At 47.4% G+C, this 22,144-nt stretch overlaps 1 protein-coding gene across 2 annotated transcripts; it reads left to right on the plus strand.

Annotated features, from left to right (window-relative positions):
* The first annotated feature begins 2,253 nt into the window (after nt 1-2,253).
* SEC61A2 (SEC61 translocon subunit alpha 2) lies at nt 2,254-21,253 on the plus strand. Of its 2 annotated transcripts, none has more exons than XM_032221267.1 (12): nt 2,254-2,444; nt 5,484-5,551; nt 7,475-7,540; nt 8,755-8,833; nt 9,198-9,329; nt 11,046-11,155; nt 13,475-13,628; nt 16,393-16,553; nt 16,769-16,966; nt 19,085-19,276; nt 19,384-19,460; nt 20,599-21,253. In XM_032221267.1, exons 1-12 carry the CDS (start codon nt 2,438-2,440, stop codon nt 20,783-20,785), a joined length of 1,431 nt encoding a protein of 476 aa, XP_032077158.1. In that variant the 5' UTR covers nt 2,254-2,437; the 3' UTR covers nt 20,786-21,253. The 2 variants fall into 2 exon arrangements, with proteins under 2 accessions (XP_032077158.1, XP_032077157.1); XM_032221266.1 differs by lacking the exon at nt 2,254-2,444 and adding an exon at nt 4,813-4,945.
* The last annotated feature ends 891 nt before the right edge of the window (nt 21,254-22,144 follow it).

Consider the following 22,144-nt stretch of genomic DNA (forward strand, 5'->3'; position numbering starts at 1 on the left):
GTGTGTGAATGGATGGGCTGTGTATGTGTGTGAATTGATGGGTTGTGTGCGTGTGTGAATGGATGGGTTTTGTGTGTGAGAATGTGTGAAATTCCCGTGGTTCGTCCATGAGGCCAATGGTGAGAAAAGACAGGACACGAACTTTCTCGGGATGGAGCGACGACCCAGATTGGGGGTCTGGTAGCCCCTTTTATTGAGATAGGACAAAGGCAGGAGGAGCAATAGCATGTGCTTAAAAACAGCCTGTAAAAGTACAATTTCTAATCTACTGCTTCAGGAAAGTTCTTTCTATATATGGTCAAATCCTGGACGTCAATGGTAGGGCACATCTCAGAATGTTATGTTATTCACTATCAGGATGTTATGGCTTTCTAGGAGTTTGTTTTCTCCTGTGTGATTCAGCGTGACTCTGCAGGCCCTGGTATGAACTAGGCCATGGAGGACCCACACCTGCACAAGGAACTATATTACAACACATCTTTAAGTTTGCAAGCTACTCAAGGGAGATGTATTGGATGGATGGATGGATGGATGGATGGATGGATGGATGGATGGACAGACGGATGTGTGTGTCTGTATGAATTGATGGGTTGTGTGTATGTGTGTGAATGGATAGGTTTTGTGTATGTGTGTGTGAATAGATAGGTTGTGTGTGTGTGTGAATTGATGGGTTGTGTATATGTGTGTGAATGGATGGGTTGTGTGTGTGAATGGATGGGTTGTGTGTGTGTGAATGGAAGGGCTGTGTATGTGTGTGAATGGATGGGTTGTGTGTGTGTGTGAATGGATAGGTTTTGTGTATGTGTGTGTGAATGGATGGGTTGTGTGTGTGTGTGAATGGATGGGTTGTGTGTGTGTGTGTGTGAATGGATGGGCTGTGTGTATGTGTGAATCGATGGGTTGTGTGTGAATGGATAGGTTGTTTGTGTGTGTGTGTGAATGGATGGGTTGTGTGTGTGTGTGTGAATGGATGGGTTGTGTGTGTGTGTGTGAATGGATGGGTTGTGTGTGTGTGTGTGAATGGATGGGTTGTGTGTGTGTGTGTGAATGGATGGGTTGTGTGTGTGTGTGTGTGAATGGATGGGTTGTGTGTGTGTGTGTGAATGGATGGGTTGTGTGTGTGTGAATGGATGGGTGTGTGTGTGTGTGAATGGATGGGTTTTGTGTATGTGTGTGTGAATGGATAGGTTGTGTGTGTGTGTGTGTGTGTGTGAATGGATGGGCTGTGTGTGTGTGTGTGTGTGTGTGTGTGTGTGTATGGATGGATGGATGAATGAAACACCTGGATGCGGAGAAAATAAAATGGTGATGAAAACCGGATGTGATGGGAGGAGGAATTCGGAGGGGCAGAAGAGCCACTTGAGACCCTCTGCAAAGATCCATTTGTTTTTGAAAAGCGCATTTGATGCTGCACAAACCGAGGGGATCCTTTCTCCATCCGATGCAGCCAGTCTCTCTCCTTCCTTCCTTCCTTCCTTCCTTCCTTCCTTCCTTCCTTCCCTCCTTCCTTCCTTCTGTTCATCTCCCCACCTTAAGACATAAGTGAACACCCCCTTCCATCATCCCCAGTACAGGCAGTCCTCGACTTTGTCCCATTTTGCGACCTTTCTGGCCACAGCCATTAAGTGAATCTCTGCAGGTGTTCAGTTATTAACCGGTTGCTAAGTGAATCGGGGTTCCCCGTTGTCTTTGCTTGTCGGAACGTCGCCCAAGAGGATTACGTCACCCCCGAGGACACTGCGACCGTCACAAAGATGAGTCAGTTGCCAAGCGGCTGGATTCTGATCACGTGACTGGGGGGGAGGGAGGATGCTGCAACGGTCGTAAGTGTGAAAAACGGTCATAAGTCACTTTTTCAGTGCCGCTGTAACTTTGGCCACTCAATGAAGCGGTTGTAAGCCGGGGACAGCGTGTCCGCGCTGCCTGCGTTCCAAGGACTCGTGACGGTCACTAAACGAAGCGGTTGTAAGTCGAGCACCGCCTGTATTGCGCAAAGCTGCTTGCAGAGGGAGTGGAACGGCCCATTCAGAGCGGAGTTGGGGGGGGGAGGTTTGGATGAGGAAATCCCCCCCCCGCGCTCGGGCGTCGTTGATTCGGTCCGCGCGCCCTCTAGCGCAGTGTTTCTCAACCTTGGCCACTTGAAGACGTCCGGACTTCAACTCCCAGAATTCCCCAGCCAGCATTCGCTGGCTGGGGAATTCTGGGAGTTGAAGTCCGGACATCTTCAAGTGGCCAAGGTTGAGAAACACTGCTCTAGCGGGAGCGGGGAGTCCCGCCTCGTCGCGCCGCTTTAGACGTCACGCGGGTCACGTGGGCCGAGGCCAGCAGCCTCCGGAGCGGCGAGGAGGCCGGAGGCGGGGAAGGGGAGCTCCTGCAGACGCCGCCGCCGCCGCCGCCTGTCCGCCCGCCGGCCCCGCCGGAGCCCGCCTCCGCCAGCATGGGCAGTGAGTGGAAGGGCCGGCCGAGGGGCTCCCCTTTCCTCCCTGGGGGCCCCGGGCTCCCTCCGTGGCCATGGGAGACCCTCTTGGGGGGGGGGAGGAGGGAGAGATGAAAGGGAGGGAAGGAAAAGAAAAGAGGGAATGGGAAGAAGGAGGGAGGGAGGGGGAAAGGAGGGAGGAAGGGAGGAGGGAGAGATGAAAAAGAGGAGGGGAGGAAGGAAAAGAAAAGAGGGAGGGAGAGGGAGAAAAGGGAAAGGAAGGAGGGAGGGAGAGATGAAAGGGAGGAAGGAGAAAAAGGAGGGGAGGAAGGAAAAGAAAAGAGGGAGGGAGGGGAATTGGAGAGGAAAAGGGAGGAAGAAGAGGGAGAGGAAGAAAAAGGGAAAGGAGGGAGGGAGGGGAAAAGGAGGAAGGAAGGAAGGAGGGAGAGATGAAAAAGAGGAGGTGAGGAAGGAAAAGAAAAGAGGGAGGGAGAGGGAGAAAAATGGAAAGGAAGGAGGGAGGGAGAGATGAAAGGGAGGAAGGAGAAAAAGGAGGGGAGGAAGGAAAAGAAAAGAGGGAATGGGAGGGAGGAGGGAGAGATGAAAAAGAGGAGGGGAGGAAGGAAAAGAAAAGAGGGAGGGGGAAATTGGAGAGGAAAAGGAAGGGGGAGGAAGAAAAAGGGAAAGGAAGGGAGAAAAGGAAGGAGGGAGGGAGAGATGAAACGGAGGAAGGAGAAAAAAGGGGAGGAAGGAAAAGAAAAGAGGGAATGGGAGGGAGGAGGGGGAAAAGGGGAAGAAAGGAGGGAATGGGAAGGAAGGAGAAAGGGAAGGAGGGAAGAAAAAAGAGAGAATGCGAAGGAAGAAGGAAGGAGAGAGGAAGGGGTGGGGTCGGGTGGGGTAACCCAGGATGTTGCAGAGGTAGAATCAGGGCTGCTTAGGTGGGTTGCAAAGTTGAAGCCTCCCTCCCCCCCCATGTGGCTCCTTAGTGTCCCCCCCCCCCCCCCAATGCAGTGCATTGCTGGTATTTGACTCCCCTTCCCCAATGCTTATTTCTTGTTGGAGAGTTGCTTGGTCCTGTGCCCCCGCCCCCCCCCAATGTATGTTTTGTACTTGCATAAGTGCCTGGTATAGACCTGGAGAGCTAGGCTAAGACATACCTGGGAGTATACAGTAGTTCCCTTACTTCCTTCCTCCCTCCTTTCTTTCATTCCACTCCTTCCTTCCTTCTATCCATCCCTCCATCCATGTCCATCCCTTCCCTTCCTCTTCTCTCCTTCCTTCCTCTCTTTTTTCCCCTTCCTCCCTCCCTCTCTCCTTCCTTCCCTCCTCTCCTTCCTTCCTCTCTTTTCTCCCTTCTTCCTCCCTCCCTTCTCCCTTCCCAATCTCCTTTCTTCCTTTCATTCCCTCTACCCTTCCATCCCTTCCTTCCTTCCTTCCTTTCCTCTTCTTCCTTCCTTCCTTTCCTCTTCTTCCTTCCTTCTCTGCTTCTCCCTTCCTTCCTGGTACAGCAGCCACTGCTGCCACTTAAGCTGTCACCCTTGGGTGCCCAAGCCCAATATTGGGGTTCTTACCTCCAAAACCCATTCTCCCCCAAAAAACTACAGACCTGTCTCCTTTCTGTTAACCCTTCCCTCCTCTCCCACCTGCGCATGAGGCTGTTGCTAGGCTCAGAGAGGGATGCAAAACAGGAGGAAGGAAAAGCAGCTCTCTCATTTGCTCAGGTTGCTCATGATGACAAAATTGGTTGTTGCAAGGTGTCACATCTGAGTGAACGTTGCCAGTGGGAAATATCTCAGGTGTTTGCTTGGTAGAGAGGGTGCCACGACTCACTGTAAATCACAGTTGCACGGATTTGTCGTTGCACAAGTGCCCCAAGGCAAACATCATCTGCTTTTAAATGTGTGGATGTTGCAGGAGTTAGCTAGAGATAATAGGTTCTGCTTAAATGCATGACATTTCTTGGCACGATGTCTCCTAAGTTTAATAACAATAAACTGCAACCAACAATTGTGGATTCTACCAGTTTTCATTCCCAGCCTCTGTTGGGTCCCTCAATTCTTCACACAAAACACTCTGGTGTTTGTTTCAACTTTCCCCAAAGCTGAAATAAGATTGGGAAAAGTTTGGTCTTTCATAACAATAACAATAAGATTTGCACTCAAGAGCTGAGGTGGCGCAGTGGTTAGGGTGCAGCACTGCAGGCCACTTCAGCTGACTGTTATCTGCAGTTCGGCGGTTCTAATCTCACCGGCTCAAGGTTGACTCAGCCTTCCATCCTTCCGAGGTGGGTGAAATGAGGACCCGGATTGTTGTTGGGGGCGATATGCTGACTCTTTAAACCGCTTAGAGAGGGCTGAAAGCCCTATGAAGCGGTATATAAGTCTAACTGCTATTGCTATTGCTATTTGTCACTTAAAGCTAGCAAATGTTTTGTCTTATAAGCTTTCAGGAAACACCGTCCATAAATGCACAAATCTATATCTAATTGTTCTGACGAGAGGGACAATTTGTGCAGAAATATTTATTTGGGTAAGTGAGGAAAGAGAAATAATAAAATGAGAAAATTGCTTTGGATATGACTAATCGTAAAACATCATTGAACTGCTACTGATATTTCTTACAGACCGATAAAGACCATTTTTTATACCGGTAGTTCTTGAATTACAACAGTTCATTTAGTGGCCGAAGTTAAAATGGTATTGAAAAAAGTGACTTATGACTATTTTTCATACTTATGACCATTGCAGCATCCTCACGGTAAAATGATTCACATTTGGATGCTTGTCAACTGATTCATATTTATGACGGTCGCAGTGTTCTGGGGTCATGTGATGCCCTTTTTACGACCTTAGCAACAAAAATTTGGGGCTCAAATTTCTGAGCATCAAATGATGCTCAAAATCGACCCAGCCTTGTTTTGCGGCATGAAAGCGAGACAAATATTTGCAGGCAGTTAAGACGGGTTCTCTCCACCAATTAATACTTGGCACGTTCTGTACTTTTATTCTCACTTCTATTATCGCCGTATATTGTGCCTTTTTTTATTTTCTTTTTCTTTCTTTCACAGTCAAATTTCTGGAACTCATTAAGCCCTTCTGCGCCGTTTTGCCCGAAATCCAGAAGCCTGAAAGAAAAGTAAGCGACTCGACTTTGCTTCTGCAACATTTACGGAAAGCGTTTTAAGTCTATAAAATTCTAGGAAATCAGGTGGTGGAAAGAAGACATGGGGGATTTGTGTGCCGGGTCTGTAATTTTCAAACATCAAAATGAGATTATGGAAGTTTGGGTACATAGTGTTAAGTATGTCTGAAAGTAAATTCTGCTTATTTCTGAGTCTGCGCGCAAACAGATTTCACTGTTTTTCGGAGTATAAGATGCACACAAGATTTTGAAGAGGCAAATTTTAAAAAAAGTTTTTGCACTCTACATTTTTTGCAAAAATGGCCCGTTTTTTGTCAAAAAAAGGGCACGCGTAGCCTTTAGGAGGCTTGTAGAGTGCTTCTGGGGGCTGGGGGGAGGCAAAAATGAGGCAAAAACAGCCCTTTTTTTGCTCATTTTTGCCCTCCCCAGCCCCCAGGAGCACTCTGAAAGCCTCCTAAATGCTACGCACGGTCATTTTTGCAAAGGGAGCGCGGGTTTCGGGAGGCCAGAAATGCTGTTAGGCAGCCAAAGGAATTTGAAAACAAATCCAGAATTAAAGGAGCAAAATATAAATATAGATTGTGGCCATGTACAAGAATTTGGAACACAAATTATAAACTAACACGGTCAGCAGCACTTAAAGAAAATATTTACAAAATGGTTTTATCGTTGGCATTTATCACCAACAAGATTGGCTAAAATGTACCCAAACATGAAGCCGACCTGCTGGAAGTGTAAAAAAGTACAAGGGACTTTTTATCACATATGGTGGACCTGCCCGGAAACACAAAAATATTGGAGAAAAATTTGGAAATGGGTGCAAGAAATTACAGGAGAACAGATAAAATACAAACCCGAAATCTTTCTACTGGGAACAGTCAAAGGGAAATATACGAAGAAAATTAAGTACATATTAACACATCTGCTAACTACAGCTAGAATAGCATTTGCCCAATGCTGGAAACAAAATAATACCCCCTCGGATGAATTAGTGATTAAAAAAAAACTTTGGATTGTGCAGAGATGGACAAATTAACACTGAAATTTGTTGTAATATAGTTGCAGAGCCACGCTGAACCACACAGGAGAAAACAAACTCCTAGAACGCCATAACATCTTGATAGTGCATAACATAACATTCTGAGATGCGCCCTACCATTGACGTCCAGGATTTAACCATATATAGACCGAGCAGTAGATTAGAAATTGTACTTTTACAGGCTGTTTTTAAGCACATGCTGATTGCTCCTCCTGCCTTTGTCCTATCTCAATAAAAGGGGCTCTCAGACCCCCAATCTGGGTCGCTCCATCTCGAGAAAGTTCGTGTCCTGTCTTTTCTCCACATTGGCCTCATGGACGACCCACGGGAACATCACAGAAATTAAAAGATAAAGAGTCGGAATATTACGAAATTTGGAACAATTGGTACAAATGCCTGCAAAACAAGAATAAAATTAATTAAGCCCAAAAACAATATATATAAATGTATATAGAACTGTGTACAAAGGTGTGTAAATATAGAAGCGAAATATTATATACATGTACAAGTATGAATACATAACAATGTTGATGTAATGACTGTAAGGCGTTGTGGAAGGGAAAAAATAATAATTAAAAAAATGCTGTATTCAGTGTATAAGATGGATCCAGATTTTCACCCTCTTTCTTGAGGGGAAAAGGTGCGCCTTATACTCTGAAAAGTACGGTAAATACCGTGTTTCCCCGAAAATTAGACCGGGTCTTATTTTCTTTTGACCCCTGAAATAGGAGTTTGGCCTTATTTTTGGGGAGGTCTTATTTTTGAGGTGCAGGAAGCGGGGAGCGTGGTCACCTCATGGCTGTGGCTGTGTTGCCTCATTTTGCTGTCCCAAACAATCGGTGTTGGTTAACTTGGTTTTATTATGTTGTTCTTTACAGATTCAGTTCAGAGAGAAAGTTTTATGGACAGCCATCACCCTCTTCATTTTTTTAGTATGCTGCCAGGTAAGAATTGACCTCAGTATGGGCCAAGATCCTTTGCATGTTCACCTTCTATCAGACGAACCTATGGTCTGCCTGATGTTCTCAGATCATCAATAGCGCTGGAGGCTGTGCGTTCTGCTGCGGAAGCCCTTTGGCATTCGTGCACGTAGTCCTCGACTTAACGACCACAAGTGAGCGCAAAACTTCTCTCGCTAAAGCGGGACCTTTGTGAAGGGAGATGTGCCCCGTTTTGCGACCTTTCTCGCCACCGTTGCTGAGCGAATCCCTTGCGGTTGATAAGTTCGTCATCCGGTTGTTAAGTGAATCTGGCTCCCCCGTTGACTTTGCTTGGTCACAAAAGGGGGACCCCGGGGGACACTGCAACCGTCACAAATATGAATCAGGTTGGCAAGGGTCTGGATTTCGATCCCGTGTCCACGGGTGCGGCGTTTGAAAATGCAACTTTCGTAACTTTGAAAAACAGGCCGTAAGTCACTTTTTTCCGGCGCCGTCGTAACTTCAAACGGCCCCTAAATGAACTGTTGTAAGTCGGGCACTATCTGTATATACCAGCAATCCTAGAAGCGTGGTTGCTGGCAAAAGAACCAGAAAGAGCATAAATGGGTCTAGGAGATTTGAGTGGCTGATTCATCATAAGGCTTGATAGTCAACTGACATCTGTCCTGGGAAACTGAGGATTAGGAGAAAACATTTGGATTATTTATTTGCATTTCACTGTTTTATCCTACACTAGCTGATAACCCGTTCCCCCCCCCCCCCTAATCCACACATTTGTCCTCAAAAATAATCCCAGATCAAACATAATTTCTAATCTTGGATTTTCCCCTTTACCATAGGGAACCCCCCTCGTGGAGTACTGTCAAGCCGTTACCATGGCAACTCCGCTGAGCTGTACAGGAGAACCCATTTTACAACAGTTACAGTAGAAGCCATTTTAAGGCACAACAGGCTGCATCTTAACAGAACACACTTTTTTTTTTTTTTTGGTCTAAAACAGATATCTTCAAACTTGGCGTCTTTTAAGACTTGTGGACTTCAGCTCCCAGAGTTCTCCATCCAGCTGGATGGAGCATTCTGGGAGTTGGAAGTCCACAAGTTTTAAAAGTTGCCAGGTTTGGGGACCCCGGGTGTAAAATGATTCCGTCTTCGTACGCGCCTTTCTCACCTTTGCCTTCCCTTTTTATTCATGCTTAATTTTGTTATGACTCCTGCAGATACCCTTGTTTGGAATAATGTCCTCAGACTCCGCGGATCCCTTCTACTGGATGAGAGTCATCCTTGCGTCAAACAGAGGTTGGTGGGCTTCACTCCACATCTAGTGTATGTCTAGTTTAATGCAAAGAAGGACCGGGAGGGGCAGCATTGCAGCGTTAACAATGTTCTTCCTTCCTTTCTTCCTTCCTTCCTTCCTCCCTCCCTTCCTTTCTTCCTTCCTTCCTTCCTCCCTTCCTCCCCCACTTCCTTCCTTCCTCCCTTCCTCCCTCCCTCCCTTCCTTCCTTCCTCCCCCCCTTCCTTCCTCCCTTCCTTCCTTTCTTCCTTCCTTTCTTCCTTCCTTCCTCCCTTCCTCCCTCCCTCCCTCCCTTCCTTCCTCCCTCCCTCCCTTCCTCCCTCCCTCCCTTCCTTTCTTCCCTCCCTCCTTCCTTCCTTCTTCCACAGGCACTTTGATGGAGTTGGGCATCTCCCCCATCGTGACCTCCGGCCTCATCATGCAGCTCCTGGCTGGAGCCAAAATCATTGAAGTGGGCGATACCCCGAAAGACCGAGCCCTGTTCAACGGCGCTCAGAAGTGTGAGCATTAATTCCGGGTCCCAGGTGGAAGCTTCCTTTGGATTCCCCCCCCCCCCCCCCCTTAGGAAACGCAGCAGATTCGCTGCTTTAGCCTGTGTGGTCGTAAGACGGGGGAAACGATTGTGACGTGGCTGTCGCTGGCTGAGCTGGGTGGTTTTGTTGCAGACGTTTCATGGCCCAACTAGGTAACATCTTCAGTGCTAATGAGGGAGTAGGGTTTGCTCTCTGTTTATATGCACTGAAGATGTTACCCAGTTGGGTCATGAGACATCTGCAAGAAAACCACTATGCTCAGAGAGCACCAAGGACATGACAGTTCTCCTCCTCCTCCTCTTCCTTTTCCTTTTCTTCTTTTCTTCTCCTCTTCTTATCCTCCTTTTCCTCTTCTTCTCCTCCTTCCTGTTCCTCTTCCTTCTCCTTCTCCTTCTCTTCTTCTCCTCCTTCTTTTCCTCTTCTTCTCTTCCTCCTTCCTGTTCCTCTTCCTTCTCCTTTTCTTCTTCTCCTTCTTCTCCTTCTCTTATCCTCCTTTTCTTCTTCTTCTCTTCCTCTTTCCTGTTCCTCTTCTCCTTTTCTTCTTCTTCTCTTCCTTCTCTTCTTATCCTCCTTTTCCTCTTCTCTTCCTCTTTCCTGTTCCTCTTCCTTCTCCTTTTCTTCTTCTCCTCTTCCTTCTCTTCTTATCCTCCTTCTTTTCCTCTTCTTCTCTTCCTCCTTCCTGTTCCTCTTCCTTCTCCTTTTCTTCTTCTCCTTCTTCTCCTTCTCTTATCCTCCTTTTCTTCTTCTTCTCTTCCTCTTTCCTGTTCCTCTTCTCCTTTTCTTCTTCTTCTCTTCCTTCTCTTCTTATCCTCCTTTTCCTCTTCTCTTCCTCTTTCCTGTTCCTCTTCCTTCTCCTTTTCTTCTTCTCCTCTTCCTTCTCTTCTTATCCTCCTTCTTTTCCTCTTCTCTTCCTCCTTCCTGTTCCTGTTCCTCTTCCTTCTCCTTTTCTTCTTCTTCTCCTCGTCTTCTCCTCCTCCTTTTCCTCTTCTTCTTCTCCTTTTTCTCTACTGCTTCTTCTCTTGTTCTTTTCCTCTTCCTCCTCCTCTCTGCAAACTCCATTCTCTTCTAGCCCTGATGATGCTCCCTAGTTGGGTCATGAGACGTCTGCAAGAAAACCACCGAGCTCAGAGAGCGCCAAGGAACCTTCACTCTCCTCCTGCTCCACTGTGCAAACACCACTGTCTTCTAGCACTGATGATGTTACCTAGTTGGGTCATGAAACGTCTGAAAGAAAAGCACCAAGGACCCCACAGTTCTCTTCCTCCTCCTCCCCACAAACCCCCTCCTTTCTAGCACTGATGATGTTGCTTAGTTGGGTAATGAAATGTCTGCAAGAAAGCAACCAAGTTCAGAGAGCGCAAAGGACCCCACAATCCTCCTCTTCCTCCTCCTCCCCTCCACAACCCCCCCTCCTAGCACTGATGATGTTACCTGGTTTGGTCATGAAACGTCTGAAAGAAAACTACCAAGTTCAGAGAACACAAGGACCCCACAGTCCTCCTCCTCCTCCTCCTCTCCCTCCACCTCCACTCCACAACCCCCCTTCCCTTCTAGCACTGATGATGTTACCCAGTTGGATCATCAAACGTTTGCAAGCACCTAGCATCCCCCCCACGCCAATCCTGTGCTACTACTCTCTTACTCTCTCCTCCTGGACCGTAACTGTTGGTTCCCTTGTTTTAGTGTTCGGCATGATTATCACCATTGGCCAGGCCATCGTGTACGTCATGACGGGGATGTATGGGGATCCTTCCGAGATGGGGGCCGGAATCTGCCTTCTGATTATCATCCAGGTACGTCCTTCCATCACACAAACACCCCGGATTCTTTTTTTATCGCTGGCCCTTCTTAAGATCTCTTCTGGGGTAGCTTCCAGTGTATCCGTGGGGCGAGGGGGGGCAGGGAGGGTGTTTGATGCCTGGCACAGCAAGCCGGGACGATTTTGAAAGCGACAAGATACGTAGAGGTAGTCCTCCAGTTACGACCACAAACGAGGCCAAAGTTTCCGTCGCTGAGTGAAGCATTTGTGAAGTGACTTTTGCCCTGTTTTACGACTTTCCCTCGCCACGGTTATTAACAATCCCTGCAGTCCTTAAGTCAGTCCCACGGTCGTTAAGCGAATCTGACTCCCCCCCCCCCCGTTGATGCTACCCTGCGACCGTCATAACTATGAACCGGTTGCCAAGCGTCCCAATTTTGACCACGGGAATATGAAGATTCTGCAGCAGCCATAAGTGTGGAAACAGTTGGAAGTCACTTTTTTTTCAATACCGTCGTAATTTCAAATAGTCACTAAGCAAAATGTCGTAAGTCAAGGACTACCTCTGTGTCCCAGACTCCGGATGGCATCATTTTTAAATTGTCTGATCTTCTCTGAGCAGTCGTGTTTCAAAGTAGAGAAACCATTTCAATTTAGTTCTCTTGGGCCACTGATAAGCAGCTACAGAAAAATCCATGTTGTCGTGTCGATCTTTTTCCTTTTCTGAATACATGGATTTTTTTTAAAAAAAAGAAGCTTTGGGAGGCTTAATTTTTTTATCTTTTAATCCTTAAAATAATAAAAGTGTTCAAATCAAATGTCACTTGGTTCGTGAGGCTGAAAGAAGGAAGGAAGGTTAAAATACAAGTTAAAAAATTGTAAAAACCGCAGGTTAAAAACTTTGCTCACCTGTTGTAAAGCACGTGAATGACGCTTTTTTCCCCCCTCCAATTGCTCCACAAAATACTTTCTAGGCAAGTAAGTTTAATTTTTTTCAGATCGTTTTAAAAATAGGCATTACGTATGCTGGATGAATTTGATTTGACACAGTTGTACAGTTCTATCTCTTGCTCGAGTTTTCTCTGAAATCCTTAAACACGGTGGCCAATTTGTAAATTTCAGTACAACAGAAGGAAAAGTGTTGATATTGTGAATTAATGAATTGCTCCCCCAGGCCAAATAAAATTAATTTCATCCGTCCTTTTTAAGGCATCAGCTGAAAAACCAGTGGGATTTTAAAAAAACCAACAAAGTAACATAACCTTTGTGTATACCCACTAAACCTAGAATTTTGTGTCGTAGGAATTCTTAAGAGTAGTGCGAAAAAATTGTTCTCTTTGCTATTTTTTTGGCATTTATTATGCGCTACCGGATGGTTAGGATTAGATCTCCATCAAAAACAGAAGAGCTTTCAAAGGACAGAAGTTTTGCCAACCTTAAAAAAAGGAATTATTTTCCCATGGAACTTCTGGAATTAACAAAACTTTCTTTCCATAATCAAAATTTCAGAGCATTCAGACTGACCGGTACCTGGCCTCTTGCTCAGAGGTCAGAAGCCAAGCAGATCAAATTAACATTCGAATGGGAAATATAGGAAATTGAAAAAATAAAATAAATTAGAAAAGTGACCATTGGGCCCTCCCTATTGCTACCTGAGGCCTAGCATCATAAGCCAAGAGGCAGATTCCTTGGGTGTGCAATCAAACTTGGCCAAATGAGTTGCAGGCAGTCCCCGATTTAGGACTACAATTGAGCCCCCAAATCTCTGTGGTTAAGTGAGACGTGTTAAGTGGGGCTTGTTCCATTTTACGACCAACCTCGCCACAGTCGTTAAGCGAATCACTGCAGTTGATAAGTGAGTGGCACCGTTGTCGAGACATTTGTTGAGGGAGCTTCGCCCCATTTTACCACCTTTCCTGCCCCCCGTTGTTAAGTGAATCACTGCAGATGTTACGTGAGTCACCCCGTTGTTATGCAGATCTCTCACAGAACTGGGAGGGGGGATGGATTAGATTTTACCACTGATCCTAAGCATCCTGAATTTTGGCCCCGGGATCCTTGGGATGCTGCAAAAGTCGTAAGTATAATAAACGGTCCTGAGCTCCTTTTGCCCAGTGCCGTTGTAACGTTGAACGGTCACTAAGTGAACCGTTGTAAGTCGAGGACTACCTGTGTTCCATACGAATCAAGATTGGGCTCTTCTTAGTTCTTCGCTCTAACTCAGGACTGTGGCATCCGTGGAAGAAACGTTGGCAGGGCAAGCGAAGGGGATTTATTTCTGAGCAAAGGGGGAGGGGTTTTGGGGGGGGCACAGAGTTATGGATCTTTTGGACTTCCCCCCCCCCCTCCACAGTTGTTTGTTGCTGGCTTGATAGTCCTGCTGCTGGATGAGCTTCTCCAGAAAGGGTATGGCTTGGGATCCGGCATTTCCCTCTTCATTGCCACCAACATCTGTGAGACGATAGTGTGGAAGGCCTTTAGCCCCACCACCATTAACACGGGCAGAGGTACGGTACTCTTTTCCTCACGGCTGATGCCTTGGTGGGTTGCATGCTTGGTCGGCCTCTGGCGGGGAGCAGCCTAGAATCGGACACGAGGGGTAGCTCTAGATCGGGGGTTTTCAAACTGCGTTCTGGGGCACCCTAAAAACTGCATTTAGAGAACCTTACAAACTCTGTTCTAGATGACCCTACAAACTCTGTTCTAGATGACCCTACAAACTCTGTTCTAGATGACCCCACAAACTTCATTTGGAGAACCTTACAAACTCTGTTGTGGATGACCCTACAAACTCTGTTCTAGATGACCCTACAAACTGTTCTAGGGCACCCTGCAAACTGCATTTGGGGAGCCTTATAAACTCTGTTCTAGATGACCCTACAAACTGTTCTAGACGACCCTACAAACTCTTCTAGGACACCCTACAAACTGCATTTAGAGAGCCTTGCAAACTCTGTTCTAGATGACCCTACAAACTGTTCTAGGACACCCTACAAACTGCATTTAGAGAACCTAGAAAGTGTTCTAGATGACCCTACAAGCTGCGTTCTAGGACACTACACTGGTAGAAGATCCTGCAAACTGCATTTAGGGAACCCTATAAACTTATGTTCTAGGGGACTCTACAAACTGTTTCTAGATGGCCCTACAAATTGTTCTCGATGATCCTGCAAATGGTGTTCTAAATGACCCTACAAACTATGTTCTAGGGACTCTTCAAACTGCATTTAGAAACCCTACAGACTGTGTTCTAGATGACCCTACAAACTCTGTTCTAGGGAACCATACAAATTGTGTTCTAGAGGAACCTACAAACCGGGTTCTAGAGGATCCTACACTTCCAAGTGAATTGGACATAACCCATTTTCCCTCCCTAAAGTTTCATCTTTTGAATCAAGCATGCGGGATTTTTGTTTTTCCCCAACCAAGGTCCACAGCCTACAAAAGTCTGAAAATCCCCTGCTCTAGATCACTCTGTCTTTCAAAAAAGAAAGAGAATCTGGGGAACACGTTGGCCATCTTTCCTTCGCACCTGGGCAAGGGTTTTTTCCCCCTCAACAAGGTGGCTGTAGGAGCCTTCCCCTGTTCCAGAAACCCTCCCAAATTCTGGGGTACCAGAACGAACTCATGGCGGGGGTGTGTGCCACAAAATTACACGTGAATCTCAACCTCTGTACGACAACTGCCTGAACTCCAAACCTAGGAGTGTGAAAAACGGCCCACAAAACACCTCAAAACAGTCAAAAAACAGGTATGCACACACTGTCCAGCTGTTTTTTGGGTTTCTGGCGCTCCGGCACACGCACGTGTATGCACACGGGTTCCAGTTTGGCACACGGTGCCGAAAAGATTCTCCATCACTGCTCTAAAAAGATGCAAATTCTGCAAGGAATATATAAATCCTTCTGTCGGGGTTCCAAACAGCCTCCAAAATTAAATCAGAGTCCGAGGCAAAGGATTCCTCAAAGTCCCAATTGATGAAGAGAGCCACGTTGGCACATCTGGGAAAACCCGAATCTGAAAGCTTCCCAGTTTCCCCCACCCAGTTGAAAGTTCAAGATCTTGCCCCCCCCCCCCAACACCCACCAGTCCATCCCATGGTCCAATCTCCCACTGCCATGAAGACAGATTCCTCCCATCCAGTTCCGGTCAGGTGCAGAGGTGCAGAGACAAAGGATGACCTTGGGCTTTCTAGAAAGAATGTTGTTATGGCTACGTAGCATCTAACTCCGTACAATTCCCCCCTCCCGTTTTTCCCACAATAGAAAATGCATAGCAGAAGAATAGAAAGTGCGGCAGGCCAGAGATCCAAGAGAAAAGATGGCTGCAGGCCTGACAGCTATCATGTCTTCCCTAGTCTTTCTTTATATCAAACTCGAGAGATCCAATTCCTTCAACCCCTCTTCGTATATTTTAGCCTCCGGTCTAAACACCCTCCGGAGGGGGGAGGTTAAAGTAAGGGGGTGCCTCTTGATTATGCTGAGGAAGCAGGGACCGAGTTAGGACATCCCCAAAGGAATATTCCGGAAGACCTGCCTTGATACCCCACTCGTGTTTCTCGGTGCTAGTCGTGAGAATTTGTCCACATTGCATGGGAGAATTTGCATGCGTTGTCCAGCCGTGTTTATTCACTACATGGGTTTTGCATGAAATTTTGCTTGTTGAGTCTCGGGGGGGGAAAAAGACTTTTAAGACTTTCAGCACAATTCATTTTAAACTTATCAAGTCTGCGTCGTTCAATAATGACAGCACCCCAGTTCAGGTAGTCCTCGGCTTTACGACCACAAACGCAGCTCGAAACTCCTGCCACTGAGCGAGACATTTGCCAAGTGAGCTTTTGCCCCCTTTGACGCCCTTCCTTGCCACGGCTGTTAAGTGAAACGCTTCAGCTGTTAAGGTGATTCAGTGAATCTGCCTTCCCCAATGATTTGGCCGATCAAAAAGTCACAAAAGTGGATTCCTGTGACCCCCCCGGGACTCGCCGTAAGCACGAGTCAGTTGCCAAGCGTCTGAATTTTGATCACCTGGCCACGGGGATGCTGCCGTGGCAATCGTCCGTGTGAATCACCCTTTTTTTTTCAGGGCCGTCGTAATTTAAAGCGGCCATTAAGTGAACTGTTTGTAAGTCGAGAACTGCCTGCAATTACCATTTGGTTCCTTTTCTTTCTCGAGTCCTGCATGAGTTCCCTTCGGCTGTCTACGCGGCGCTCGTACGGCAAAGTTGTCGCCATGTCCACAACCTGATTTGTGGGGTTTTGGGGTTCCATCCAGGTACGGAATTCGAGGGGGCCGTCATTGCCTTGTTCCACCTCTTGGCCACGCGCACCGACAAAGTCCGCGCTCTGCGGGAAGCCTTTTACCGCCAGAACCTGCCAAATCTCATGAACCTGATCGCGACCGTCTTTGTCTTTGCGGTAGTCATATACTTTCAGGTAAGGGGCATCCGGGGAAGCGGGGCGTTGGGTGGTGGTGGCGGTAGATGTTGCGTTAAGAACAGGAGGAAGCGCGTTGAAACGTTTCCGCTTAGTTGCGGGATCTTCCGGGCAATCGCGTGGTCCAAAGTCCCCGAAGGCCTCCTTGGTTTCTGCGTCTTTGAGATCCGCTTGCCGGCCGCGATCCCTTTTTCTTTCACTTTTTTCCCCCGCAGGGATTCCGAGTTGATCTCCCGATCAAGTCTGCCCGCTACCGGGGTCAGTACAGCAGCTACCCCATCAAGCTCTTTTATACTTCCAACATCCCCATCATCCTCCAGTCCGCCTTAGTGTCCAACCTCTACGTCATTTCGCAGATGCTGTCCGTCCGCTTCAGCGGCAACTTCCTGGTCAATTTACTCGGCCAGTGGGCGGTGAGTAGCCAGCTCTTCCTACAACGCAGGCTTCAGTCCTCGGCTTAATGACCGCAGCCGGAACACACACACACACACACCATTTCCATTGCTAAGCGAGACGTTGGTTAAATGAGTTTTCTACGGCTTTTCTTGCCACTGTTCTCAAGTGAATCGCTGCGGTTGTTGAATTAGTAACACAGTCATTAAGCGAATCTGCCTTTCCCCCTTGACTTGGCTGGTCAGAAGGTCACAAAAAGGGACCCACCCCCTCAGGACGCGGTGACCATCACAAATACTGGTCAGCTGCCAAGCGTCCGAATTTTGATCGTGTGAGCATGGGGAATGCTGTAACGGTCGTAAGTGTGGAAAGCGGTCGTAAATCACTTTTTTCAGTGCCATTGTAACTTTGAACGGTCTGTAAATGAACTGCTGTAAGCCGACACAGCTATTTGTTTAGTGGCCGTTCAAAGTTACGACACTGAGAAAGGAGGCTTGCGACCGTTTTCCACACTTTACGACCTCTGCGAACATCCCCATGGTCACCTGATCCAAATTCAGGCACTTTGGCAACTGGCTCATATTTATGACGGCTGCAGCATTCCCCGGAGTCACCTGATTTCCCCTTTGGCAAATCTTCTGACCAGGAAATTGAGTGGCTTTGCTTAATGACCGCTTGATTCACTTAACACCATTGACCAAAAAAGGTTCGTGAAACAGGGCAAAGCGCAACAAGCAGCTCACTTAGCAATGCAAACTGTGGGCTCCATTCCGGTCATAACTCGAGGACTACCTGCAGCACCTTCAAAGCAGAAACGTTTTACTTGAGTCTACATGAAAACTCATGTTTTTCACACTCTCCTTCCTTCCCAGGACGTTGGCAGGAGTGGGTGGGCGCTAGACAGAACAGTATTGTGCAGGGTTGGCTGGTGCCCCCTTCTGGTGAAAATTGATCAATTGGGTAGTATAATATACCATATTTTTCAGAGTATAAGACATACCGGAGTATAAGACGCACCTTAGTTTTTGGGGAGAAAAATAGGAAGAAAAAAAAATTCTGCCTCCCAGGTATTCATTTTTATTCCCATAACACCAGAAAATCCAGCAAGCACAATAATATATAGCAATATAGCAATAGCAGTAGACTTATATACCGCTTCATAGGCCTTTCAGGCCTCTCTAAGCGGTTTACAGAGAGTCAGCATATTGCCCCCAACAATCTGGGTCCTCATTTTACCCACCTCGGAAGGATGGAAGGCTGAGTCAACCCTGAGCCGGTGAGATTTGAACCGCTGACCTGCTGATCTAGCAGTAGCCTGCAGTGCTGCATTTAACCACTGCGCCACCTTGGCTCTTATAATAAAACAACACTTTTCGCCACTTTTTTCTTTCCCCAGGCAGCCGGGGAAACTCTTAATAAGCTTAACTAGATGTCTGGCCGTTCAGCCAAAAGCACTTCACACCCGGCAAAAATGTAACAAAGCTGAATCAACAAACCAGCCCGGTGCTTGCCTGAAAGAAACCATTGAGAAAGCTGATAGCCGAGAGGAATTTTGGCCTCTCCAAGCTGGAACGTGGGAAATTTTTCCAACAGTATGCTACAGTAAAAATATTCAAAGCTTTTTTTCAGCCCTAATGAGGTGCTAACGAGTGAAGCCACTCATTAGCACCTCATTGGGGCTGAAAAAAACCTTCCAAAAAGCTACATTTGGAGTATAAGACACACCCAAATTATCAGCCTCTGGGCGGGGGGAGAGAGTCTTATACTCTGAAAAATATGGAAGATGGGTTTTGATTGATCCCTTATTGACTACTTGATAACAAACATTGGTTTTATTGTTAATATTATATATTAATATAATATTAATATTTATTGTTAATATTGTGTGAACATTTTCCTTCCCCTCTTAATTGAATGATATTTGATAAAAGGAAGGGGGGCTAAGAAAAAAGAAAAAAAATTACCATGTCTTTGGATTTAAAAAAAAAAATAGAATGTACATATAGAAAGCTTCTTTTGTGTTCCCAATAGAAAGTGCCTGTAGAATAGTATGTCTTCATCCCTCAATACGCAATAATCAAAATATGCATTTTTAAAACTTTAAAATTAAAATTTTTTCCACTCCCCTTCCTTCCCAGGACGTTAGCGGAGGCGGCCCAGCGCGCTCCTATCCGGTGGGGGGTCTCTGCTATTACCTCTCCCCCCCGGAATCCATGGGGGCCATCTTCGAGGATCCGGTCCACGTGATTGTGTATATTGTATTTATGCTGGGCTCTTGTGCCTTTTTCTCCAAGACGTGGATCGAAGTGTCCGGATCTTCAGCCAAAGACGTAGGTGGTTTTGCTGTCTCTCCCCCCCCCTCCCTCCTACGTCCCCCACCCCCACCCCATGGCACTTTGCCTGCGATCCTCCCTTTGACACCCCGGTATCGTTGCAGGTCGCCAAGCAATTGAAAGAGCAGCAGATGGTAATGAGGGGGCACCGAGACACATCCATGGTCCATGAATTAAACCGGTAAGGAGACCACCAAAGAGTTCAACTTGAGGAGGGGTACCTTGGTGCTCCCTCAGCTGAGGGGGGGGGGGTCTTGAAGACTGTTTCATGACCCAAACTAGGTAAAAACATCAATGCTAGTCACTAGCACTCATGATGTTTCCTAGTTGGGTAATGAAATGTCTGCAAGAAAACCACCAAGCTCAGAGAGCACCAAGGACCCCACAGTCCTCCCCCTCCTCACTCCATACACCAACCCCATTCCCTTCCAGCACTGATGTTACCTAGTTGGGTAATGAAACATCTGTAGGAAAACTGTTCTGATCTTCTCCTCCGTCCAGTAACGAATGCCGAGACAAGCTTAACTGGAATGTCACAGCACTTTATTAGCAAGAAACCAAAACCTCGGTGGCTGAAAGCCAAGCATAACAAACAGATAAGAACCTTGGCAGCAACTCAGACTTCGCCAGATAACAGCTTCTCCAGCGTTAGGAATGACGTTGAATCCTGCAAAACCAGGCTCCTATCAATCTCTCTTTAGATATTATCTTGAGAGGAGCCTAATTACAATCACCTGGGTCCAATTATCTTTGGTAACTGCGTAGCTGCTCTCTACGTCAATCTGCCCAGCATTTCCGGGCATCCAGGAACAACTCCCTTGGCTTCTCCCCACTGCTCCAATGCATGACGTCAGGATCACACTCCCTTGTCTCCTCCCCACTGGTCCAAGGCTCAGGCGCCTCCTGGTGGCCAACCAGCCTCTCTGCGCCCTGCTCGGAGTCGGAACCCTGTCCAGGGTCCTCCACATCCTCCAGAGCCAACTCAAAGGGCCCCTCGCTGTCGGAGTCTGGGGGCAGCTCCAACGGCTCCCGCTGGGCCACAACAGAAAACTACCACATTCAGAGAGCACCAAGAACCCCACAGTCGTCTTTCTCCTCCTCCCTGCAAACCCCACCCCCTTCTAGCACTGATGACATTACCTGGTTTGGTGACTTTCAGGCACATGTGGTAGCAACGCAACCTGCATCACATCACACCTCCACCTTCTAAGCTGGATCTTTCTCTCCCTGCTTAAACAGAAGGTTCGGGAATTCCAAGCGCCACAAAACGGAGCAGATCTCCATTAAAAAGGAATTTTCTTCCTCTTTTTTCCCTTTAGGTACATCCCGACAGCAGCTGCCTTCGGAGGGTTGTGTATCGGGGCGCTCTCGGTCCTGGCTGACTTCCTGGGGGCCATCGGCTCCGGCACCGGGATTCTGCTGGCGGTCACCATCATTTACCAATATTTTGAGATCTTTGTCAAAGAACAGGCGGAAGTTGGAGGCGTGGGGGCGTTGTTTTTCTAAACAGACCGGCATTCCGCCTGTCTTGTGACAAAAGGAGAAGAACGTCCTTCGACCTCGCCCGAATCCAATAATGCCATTTTGATTTAATTTCTCCCTCCCCCTTTTTTTTTCAAAACGAGTCACCCCATTTATTCCTAAATGGGCCCCCTGCCCAGCTTCAGAGCTGGCTGCCTTAAAAGAATCCAAAGTTTACATTGTCTTGGTTTAAAAAGAAATATTAATATTCCAAAAAATTATAACTCTCTCTCTCTTTCTCTCGCGTGTGGCCTGTAAGGTTGGAAGACATAATTCTCTCCGGCCCTCGAGGGAAGAATGGCGGGTGGCCATTTTGTTGCACTTTTGCACACTTGGTGGGCGTGCAAACATATCTACTACGCACATCCCGTTGCAAAGATTTCCGAATTGCCCCAAATGGCTTAGGGCTTATTTAAAAAAAATAAATAAATAAAAATAGGTCCCGTTTCCTTCCTCGAAATCTATATTTTATCATAAATTGCTTTTTTCTATATTCAAAGGGAAAACACAACACCTCCCCCCCTCCCCTCCTCCTTGCCACTTGAGCCCCTCTTTGGAGCAGATATCTCGAGCCGCCGTTTCCCCCCCCTCCCCCGAAGCTGAGGGTGGGGGGTTGTGTCGACGGCCATGCTTGTGACTTCGCTCCCCCGGAAATGTGAAGGATGGTAGAACCAAGGTGAAGAGAATTCAAGCTTCTGCCAAACCCTTCGGAGAACGTCTGTCTTGACCCAGCTCCCCAAACACAACCAGCCCTCTGAAATGAATTCAAGAGATTCCTTATTTTGGAGCGCCAGCTGCCCCGGCCAAGTTTCTCTCTCACCGCGGGCTAACAGGTCCCACTGGTCGGAAGATGAATAGTTGTTTGCCACGCCTATTCATCTCCGTCTCCTGCTTTTTATCCCCAGAGCTAGGACGGGGCTTTGCTAGTAGCGGTGGCTCTTCTGTCCCAAGGACCGGCCCATAGATTTCCACTGCTCTCCTCTCCTCTGCTACAGCTATTCATCTCTGCCCCCTTCTGTTTATCTCCAGAGTTAGGACGGGGTTTCGCTAGCAGCGGTGGCTCTTCCGTCCTGAGGACCGGCCCATAGATTTCCACTGCTCTCCTCTCCTCTGCCTTCTGTGTATCTATGCATCAGGCACTGGACTCAGCCGTTCCTCCTCTTCCTCATCAGCCACACCCCCTGCCTTTGATCCCCAGAGCTAGGGTGGGGCTTCGCTAGCAGCAGTGGCTCTTCCGTCCCAAGGACCGGCCCATAGATTTCCACTGCTCTCCTCTCCTCTGCCTTCGGCGCATCTGCACATCAGCCACCGGATCCAGCTGTTCCTCCTCTTCCTCATCAGCCA

Source organism: Thamnophis elegans, chromosome 7 (genome assembly GCF_009769535.1).
Source record: "Thamnophis elegans isolate rThaEle1 chromosome 7, rThaEle1.pri, whole genome shotgun sequence".
Taxonomy (NCBI): domain Eukaryota; kingdom Metazoa; phylum Chordata; class Lepidosauria; order Squamata; family Colubridae; genus Thamnophis; species Thamnophis elegans.